General features: G+C 35.4%; 1 protein-coding gene across 1 annotated transcript in view; it reads left to right on the top strand.

The window, feature by feature from the left end:
- Positions 1 to 966: 966 nt before the first annotated feature.
- The window catches only part of IL23R (interleukin 23 receptor), a 57,985-nt gene continuing 49,470 nt past the window's right edge, over positions 967 to 9,481 (top strand). Inside the window, exons 1-3 of the mRNA XM_032301926.1 lie at positions 967 to 1,088; positions 2,645 to 2,747; positions 5,855 to 6,151. Of these exons, the coding sequence (XP_032157817.1) occupies positions 2,678 to 2,747; positions 5,855 to 6,151 (367 nt within the window). The 5' untranslated portion in view covers positions 967 to 1,088; positions 2,645 to 2,677. The remainder of the gene's footprint in view (positions 1,089 to 2,644; positions 2,748 to 5,854; positions 6,152 to 9,481) is intronic.

The raw sequence follows: 9,481 nt of genomic DNA, 5'->3' as shown, positions 1-9,481 counted from the left end.
TCACTCATATGTGGAACATAAGGAATAGCACAGAGTACATTAGGGGAAGGAAGGGAAAACTGAAGGGAGTGAAATCAGAGGGGAAGATGAACCATGAGAGACTATGGACTCCAGGAAATAATCTGAGAATTACAGAAGGGAAGAGGGTGGGGTACCTTAGTGACAGGTATTAAGGAGGGCACATGTTGTGATGAGCACTGGATATGCAAACAATGAATCATGGAACACTACATCAAAAACTAATGATGTACTATATGGTGACTAACATAACAATTAAAAAATGTTATAAAAAAGAATTTCATTGAAACAAGTGACTTAACTCTCATTTACAATAAAAAGAAATACATGAAGTGGAAAGATATTCATGTTGAAGTAATAAAGGATGTGAGAGGAAAGATTATGCTGGGAAAAGCCCCTGGTGACAGAGACTACAAATGCACCAAATATCTGGTAATTGTTTATTTGCTTATAGAATCCTGCTAAAGCATGGGTGATAGTTCAACTGATTTGTTATTAAATCACTTTAAACATACAACAAAAGAGCTGTCTGGTAATTAATCAATATTATATCTTTAATGCCCAGAACAATACCTGACACATATTAGACACTCAAAAATGCTCAGTAAATAAATAAATGGTCAACAGTAGCATTTAAACTGTCTTAAGAAACTGGTTCATAATAAATATCAATGCTAATTGCAAATTAAAACTAAGCATTATATTTTTGTATATTTTGGTGTTATATTTTGATAGATAGACTCTACATATGTGTTCTACTTCTTGGATGAGACAGATCTTTTTAAATTAAACTGAGAAAAAAAGTACTAACAAAGCAGTTCACGTTCAGTAATCTGGGTTTTCCCAAATAGTGACATGTGAGCCAGTCATTTCGAACTGGACAGTTTTTGAGTTCCTTTTCAAGAATCTGAAATGTAGGTCAGGGCTTTGCTGACATTTCCATTTGCCTCACTGCTGAAAATCTGAAGTGATTATTGACAAGCAGGCAGTGGAGACGGAGGACATGATGTAGGCTACAAGATAGCAACCTGGCCCTGAAGTGGAATTACGTGCTTCCAGCAAGTTAAAAGGTAAAGAGACAATGATCACCCAAATACCTAAAAACAGCTACATTTTTGTTTGGAAATACATGGGCCAGGTTGTTTTTTTCTTATAAGTTCTTATGATATTTCATATGGTGGTTACTGATGAAAGGTGAATCTAAAATACTGTCTGATATCACATCATTTTAAAAAATAATTACTGCAAATATTCTATCGGGTGAGTAGTTAACTTCTAACGAGGAACATATTAGGCCTTGCTTTGCCTATTATTTATAAAGAGAAGACCTAACATTGCTAACAAATTATGAAAGGGATTCTTATATTCATGGGGGTCATGGGTACCCCAGTTTGTAAAAATGTTATCAGATATGGATGGGGTGCCTGATAGCTTAGTTGGTTGAACATCTGACTCTTGATTTTGGCTCAGTTCGTGATCTCAGGGTCCTAGGATCGAGCCCCATGTCAGGCTCCATGCTCTGCATATAGTCTGCTTCTCCCTCTCCCTTTGTTCCTGCCCCCGCTCATGCTCTCTCTCTCAAATAAATAAAATCTTTAAGAAAAAAAAATGTTATCAGATACTTAAGCTATATGACAAGTCATGATTTTGTTTTGCTGTTTTATATGAATGGCTCAGGTTTTATTAAACAGATAAAAATAATTAAATAATGTTGGTTATTGAGTAAGTGAATTATTCAATAATGTAGGTAACCGACTAAATAATGTAACTCTAATTGTGAACTGATGGCAATATTGTTTGGAATTTATATAATGCGTTTCTTTTCAACTACCTACAGATGAAAAGGCTTTTTTAAATAAATGTAACTGGTGAGAGCACCTATGCCTTTGTCTTACTTAATCTTCTGTAATCAAAATTATGCTTTCTTTCTGGAAGTTCTTTTTTCTTTTTCTTTTTCTTAAAGATTTTATTTATTTAATCGACACAGAGAGAGAGACTGTGAAAGAGGGAACACAAACCGGGGGAGTGGGAGATGGAGAAGCAGGCTTCCCATTGAGCAGAGAGCCCAAAGCAGGGCTCCATCCCAGGACCCTGAGATCATGACCTGAGCCCTAAGGTAGACGCTTAATGACTGAGCCACCCAGGCACACTTTTTCTTGCAGTTCTGCAATTTTTGTCTTTTCCCAAGTTTAACTCATCAAAGACTGATACTTCTGGAGCTTCTTAGGCACAGAAATCTGGTCAGGAGAATTTATCATCTGGAGTTAGAGCAGAGGTTTCTGATGAGAGAGATAAGATTAGATAAAACTGTATTTTATCAAGGGTCAAAAATCTACTAAGGTAATTCGCAGTGACTTTTGAAGGATAAAAGCCGTCCTTTTGCTTTATTCTTCCATCTGTATTGTATCTCTTCACATACCAGTGACTTTTCCTTGCCTTGTTTCCTCCTCCCTTCCGTTCTCACCTTCCTCTTTTCTTCCTTTCCTCCTTTCTTCTTTTCTTCCTATTGAAATGGTCTCATCAAAGGCAATACTAACTGTCGGGGGAAAAAACGTAATGCCTTTTATTATTGTTATTTTATTAAAATATTATAATTTAAACATTTTTCATATTTTTTCTTTCCTAGAGGGGAACAAAGAGCTTTTTCCTGCTTTTAGGAATGAATCAGGTCACAATTCAATGGGATGTGGTAATAACTCTTTACATATTCTTCAACTGGTGTCACGGAGGTATAGTATTTTTAGTACTTATTGTTATCTTTTATTAAAAAAATGTTGAGTGTTTATTATTTTCAAAGCATTATGGTAAGATCTCTGAAGAATCAGAAATTGTAAGATTGGAAAAACTATATGCACATAAAAATTTTATGCATACATGAAATAAAACAGTCCAACCTCCCTCCTAATGTCAGGATTCCTTTCTCAAACATCCCTAAGGATCAAATCTCTAACTCATATATGAATATTTCCATGAAAAACCTAAATATTCTGAGCTGCCGTGTTCTATCTTTGAACTCTTATAATTGTCACATGATAATCCATCAAACATTTGAATTTAATTCAACTCCACAAACCACTGTTGACAGTTACTATGTAACGAGCACTGTGCTGAGCCTTTTAGTCCTCACAACTTTGTGCAATACTATTGTGCTATTATCATTTACATTTTATAACCCACACAAACATGTAGCACTATTACAGATACAGTCATAAGCAGCTTTGAGGAATCCAGGAGGGGGATCATCAGAAATTTAGGCAGGATAACTGTTGGCATTTGAGAGTTTCTACTGAGGGCTTTGTGTCCTGGGCAGGTTTCTAGACCTTGAAGAAAGTTTTGCAAATTGTGAAGTTACTCAGAATAACAACAAAAGGAAACTCTCTTCTGTAAGTTGGAACACGATTATATTGAAGATGTAGAGGTAGCCCTATCATCAGAATTAGTATTCCTCCAGCAGGTATCACACACTCCCAGAGTCAGACCACAGGTATCTAAGAAGATTTAGAAGAAATAAGTCCCCAGCTAGCTTCTTCCAGCTTTTTGAAATATGCAAACCATAAGTAGGACTTGTGTTCATACATTCAAGTAATTAATATAGAGTGTAGAAAAATGAGTCAATCCCCTCTGATATGGCGTTAGAGACCCTCAGGCTGTCCCTTAGAAATTATTTTATAGGGATGCCTGGGTGGCTCAGCTGGTAAAGCATCCTCCTTCAACTCAGGTCATGATCCAGGAGTCCTGGGAACACTGAGCTCCCCGCTCAGCAGGAAGTCGGCTTCTCCCTCTGCCCTTCAAGTTGCTCGTGCTCTCTCTCTCTCTCAAATAAATAAAATCTTTAAAAAAGATTAAAGAAATTATTCTATATATTATTGTTCAACCTATGAATAGTTTTAAAATCATCCAGACTACATTTTTTCCAAGTTCCCCCTTTTCAATAAATAGCTCTGCCAAAATTAAACAAAAATTTAAGAGAAGTTTAACATTCCTCGATCAATTGACTAACCCTATTAAAAGAAGAAATTAACATATTTGTATAACTTATTCTTACACAATCTGTGTTGATTCCCACTGGCTACCGATTTTTTTTAAGTACTGAGAAATCATTGGCTTACTAATTTATTCCTGAATATACTAAAGCTCTGTGGTCCAAAGTTTCTGGGGTTCTTCTTTATTCTATTTTTGAAAACCAGGACATTTGTCCAAATCTGAAGTCTTCTGACATTTTTTATATTTTCTATTTTTTTCAAACACTACTCATAATAATTCTTTTTGGTATTGATATATTTTTTTTAAAGTCCTGGGGATTCAGTTTGTCTAAACTTGAATTGCTGACCTTATTTAAAGCAGTTGGATGCTTTCTTAAAACTTCCTTTTCATGTCTTTGGTTTCAGTGTCCTCTTAATAATGATGGAATTATTTTTATCAGTATTTCAACATTTAAATATTTATAGTTTATACATAAACGTTCATTATGTAAATGGAAATATTGAATTACATTTGTATTATACAAGTTAATTCTTTAGGCATTGAAATCTAAAGATAAGGACCTTTTAAAATCAAATATTTACCTTTATCATTATTTTAAGATATTTTAATGCAAGTATTTCCAGAAGACAAAAATATATTTTCCTTGATGTGAACTTTATTTAACTGATACTGCATTGCACTGTCATTTGAGCTTATGAAAATGACTTTAAATTATTATTTTGGGCTATAAAAATAATACATTCACTATGTAATTTTTAAAACACAGAAAAAATGAAATTAAAAATGAAAAATTAGTCTAACACACAGATCATCATTGTTAATATCTTAGTGTATTTCTCTTCACTCATTTGTTTCTGATATTGAGCCTATATTAAATACGTTGTTCTGCAATTTGCTTTTTAACAAAATATATTCTGAATATTTTCCCATATTTTTAAATTAATGATGAATTTTAAGTGGTTATCAAACAATAGATTTTTTCATTAGTAAGAGTATAATTTTATTCATTAAACTCATAATCTTCTTTTTTTTTTAAGATTTTATTTATTTGAGAGAGGGAGAGAGCACTAGCAGGGCAAGCAGCAGAGGGAGAGGGAGAAGCAGGCTCCCACTGAGCAGGGAACCCAATGGGGGATTCGATCCCAGGACGCTGAGATCACGACCTGAGCTAAAGGCAGACATTTAACCAACTGACCCACCCAGGCACCTCTAAACTCATAATTTTCTGATAAAAGTAGCCATTATCTACAGAGCAATGAACGACTGATTGAGTAGATAAAGAATGGGGTTTGGGTTCTGCAGTGCCAAGTATTATTTCTAATCTTACCTTTGAAAATGGCCTAGCTTCATAATGCCCCACTCTACTTTAAAATAGAAGAGCCAATTATATTTGTTCTTGAGACAGAGTAGCTTAAAGGCTGACCCTTAAAGATTTGTATCATGTTGCTGAGCATTAACACAGTAAAGCACAGTAAAAACACATTATAATAAACTAACCAGGGATGCCTGTATGGCTTAGCGGGTTAAGACTCTGCCTTTGGCTCAGGTCATGATCGCAGGGTCCTGGGATCAAGCACCACATCAGGCTCTCTGCTCGGCAGAGAGTCTGCTTCTTCCTCTGCCTGCTGCTCTGCCTGTTTGTGATCTCTCTTTCTCTGTGTCAAATAAATAAATAAAATCTTTAAAAAAAAATAATCAACTAAAAGATACAGTTAGTCCTAAAATTTTTTTCCAATGAAGATCATTTAGTTAATAGAAAAGAATAAAATTTAAATGCAATGGCATATTCTTTTGAATCTCTTGTTCTAATGTTTTACATGGAATTTAAAAAATTTTATCCATTTGTTTCCAGGAATTACAAATATAAACTGCTCTGGCCACATCTGGGTAGAACCAGCCACAGTTTTTAAGATGGGTATGAATATCTCTATATACTGTCAAGCAGCAATTAAGAACTGCCAACCAAGGAAATTTTATTTTTATAAAAATGGCATCAAAGAAAGATTTCAGATCACAAGAATTAATAAAACGACAGCTCAGCTTTGGTATAACAACTTTTTGGAGCCACACGCCTCTATGTACTGCACTGCTAAATGTCCTGGATATTTTCAAGAGACACTGATATGTGGAAAAGACATTTTTTCTGGATGTAAGTGTTGGGGCGCACTCAAAATTCAAATGAAAGCTCATCTAGCAAACTAGTCTAAAATCTTGTTAGGGCGCCTGGATGGCTCAGTGGGTTGGATGGGTGTCTTCCTTTGGCTCAGGTCATGATCCCAGAGTACTGGGAATGAGCCCCTTGTCAAAGTCCCTGCTCAGCAGGGGGGCCTGCTTCTCCCTCTTCCTCTGCCTGTCAGTCTCCCTGCTTGTGCACTGTCTCTCTCTCTCTATCAAGTAAATAAATAAATAAAACCTTAAAAAATAATTAAAAAATAAAATCTTATCTGACAATAAAGACAAAAGATAGAATTTACTTCCTATATTAGTTTAATATAGGAATTGCAAGCCCAGATGCTTCCAGGGGCCAGTTTGGTAAAATTTGAGTCAAGGAGGCTGGTGGGATCTGTGCAGAGAGGAAAGCACATAGATAGTCTTCTGGGGACAGCCACCGCCCAGCTCCATCATTTATGATGACTCCGTATTCCTAATTCTTTTGACTCTTTAAAAGAAGACAGACATATAAACTTTCAGTATCAACTTCACAAATTTTTAAATGCTTCTGATGCATTCAATTAAAGTTGACACTAGCCTGTCCAAATGGCATACATGAAGGGCAGTGTCCTCAGATTTTAAATGTTGTTCTTTTCATCTCTTCTACAGTTATTTTTTTTTATTTGTTTTCCAAACTACTATCATCTGCCTTGAAGCAGATCCCGTCAAGAAATTTTGAAGCTAAAATTCAGGGTGAAAAAACAGTTGCAAACTAGCTTTGTGTTCCTGCTATACTTCTTACCAGCTGCACGACCTTGGGCCAGTTAATCTGTCTGAGCCTTGATTCTATGTCTGTAAAATGAGGCCAGTTACTCCAGCTGTAGTAAGCATCAAATTTTAATAAACTATTTGAAAGTATATTATACACTTTAAAGTACAGGACCAGTGTGTTAAATGCACTTAAAATTGCATGCTTTTGATAAAACATGAGGAGATTCTGATTTAATTTCCGGCTCCTAGTCCCACTGCCACAAATGTGAATCATTTTTTGTTACTATAACTATTAAGAAAAAGATTAGGGGTGCCTGGATGGCTCAATGGTTTAAGCAGCTGCCTTCGGCTCAGGTCACGATCTCAGGGTTCTGGAATTCAGCACCTTTGTCAAACTCCCTGCTCAGCTGGGAGCCTGCTTCTCCCTCTCCTTCTGCCCCTCCCCCTTCTCTAGTGTGCACATTGCATGCAGGCTTTTTCTTTCTCAAATAAAAAAATAAAATATTTAAAAAAAAAAAATCACATTCATCTTAAAAATATTTGTTAAATTCAATTTGTATTTATAGTATCTTGAAGATGTGTAAGTTATCATAGTAATATGAGCTCACTTGTATAATTACATACTTAGTTCTTGGTTATTGTATTATGAGAAATAGATCAATAAATTCAGCACTGTTTTAACCCAGAGATTCATTCCCTAGAGCATCTGGACTCAACTCCAGTGAAGAAAGAGAGACGGCTTTGGTGTCTTTGTCATGCTCCATATTTTTGACAATCAAATATGAGTTCTTATTCTTCCGCATCTCCAGATCTTAACTAGCAAGAACAAGACCACCTGCTGGTCACCACTTGCCCCTAGAGTGGACACCTGAGAAGGAAGAGGCTTCCTTGTTCTAAATAAGGTCACTGTTGTCCTTAATTCTGGGACCCTGATCTTGCATGATTTTCAAAATAAAAAAGAGCTATGGGAGGTGGTAGAAGTGAACTGAGGAAGGACCACAGTGGGTTTTGGGGTCAAAGAATAAAGTTGGCCAACTCATGCCTTAAACTGATAATAGCATACTAAACTTGCCCTAAATTATGGGAACTGAAGGCATAGGAAGACTTCTTATCTGATGTATGAGGACTCCTTAGCTTGTCCACATCCTCAGAACACATAAACATCACTTAATGCTTAAATATTTTACTATTTATCCTTTTTGGGTGGAGGTAGGGTGTTGAGAGAAGATGCAATTTCTTTGGAGGGCAAATAAGGAAATATGAGGATTTCCTCCAAATATGAGGAAAGGTTAGCTTTTAGCTTAAAAAGAGGAAGAAAGGAGTCAAAAGAAGTATGGCCTCCTTCCTTGGGTTGCAATTTGAGTGACGAAATTTGAGTAACGAATTACCCCCAGCAGGTCTTCTAGTTTTGCCCCCAAATGCAACCACCAAGCCATGTTCAGAATCAGGCAACGGCCTTTGCTCCCCTCTGGGACAATATCACATAAAAATTTCAATTCACTGGGGCTAGCTGCTTAGAAAGAACATCACTCTTTCCATTTATGTACTTTGTGACTTCTTACATAGGGTTCTGGTTATGAGTGTTCAATTGTAACTGCCAGGTAAGAATTTACTCTAACTCTTGGATCCAAGAACCCCTATGTTCTTGGGCTCTGCATTCTTAGCAAATAAAACTTCCTAGTTAAATAGGTCAAAAAAGTTTTTTGAAGATTTTTGTGGTACTCTAGAAATCACATTGCTTTCACTGAGTTACTTTGATCACAGGATATTTGTCCTGTGAGCTTTGCTATGTTAACTTATCATCACTGTTTTGAATAAAATGATTATGTGTATTTTTTAGACTGGAAACAGATCATAAAAGAGAAAGAAAATAAATGAGTCAGTGTTTTCCTTGAAAAGAAATCCAAATATATTTAGAAGTTTCTGTACTTTAAAATGTAATTTGTGAAATATAAAGTATTATATCACAATCTCCATTTTTAGTCATCATTTTAAATAGTTCCTAGAATCTCATCTATGATTAAATGCACACATATTATGGGAAGTTTGTTTTATTAGTTTCACGCCAATCATGGGATAAAATATTATAATATGTCTTTATTCATTCACAAATACCAAATTAGAAGTAAACCATACATGGAACAGTCTGTTTCCATTTAATCATTTATTTAAAATTTTAAATATCTTTGACTTAAATTTTGACCATCTTTGATCTCTACTTATTGTGGGAAAAACAGCCTTTTAATCCAAAAAGGTCCCTTAATATTTGTCCTTAACACTGCTACCTCGTATCACTCCTGGCACAATTAAGCCAGCCTGTGCTCTCCTTGAGAAAGGAATTGCAGTGATCTTTGCCAGAAACATTGGGCCTCTGTTCATTTTAAATTCTCCTCATTATCACTTTATTAATAAAGCTAATCATATTATGAGATAATCTTTACTGAGTGGTTGCCATGCACCAAAAATGTTTTAAATGATAGAAATTAAAAGAAGAAGGGTTCTACCTTCAAGAAACTCTCGATAGAAAATGATCCTTGGCTAGACTCTGAATTAACAA

Source organism: Mustela erminea, chromosome 10, assembly GCF_009829155.1.
Source record: "Mustela erminea isolate mMusErm1 chromosome 10, mMusErm1.Pri, whole genome shotgun sequence".
Lineage (NCBI taxonomy): Eukaryota > Metazoa > Chordata > Mammalia > Carnivora > Mustelidae > Mustela > Mustela erminea.
Note: the sequence above shows the minus strand (reverse complement) of the source record. Positions and strands in the feature narration are given on the sequence as shown.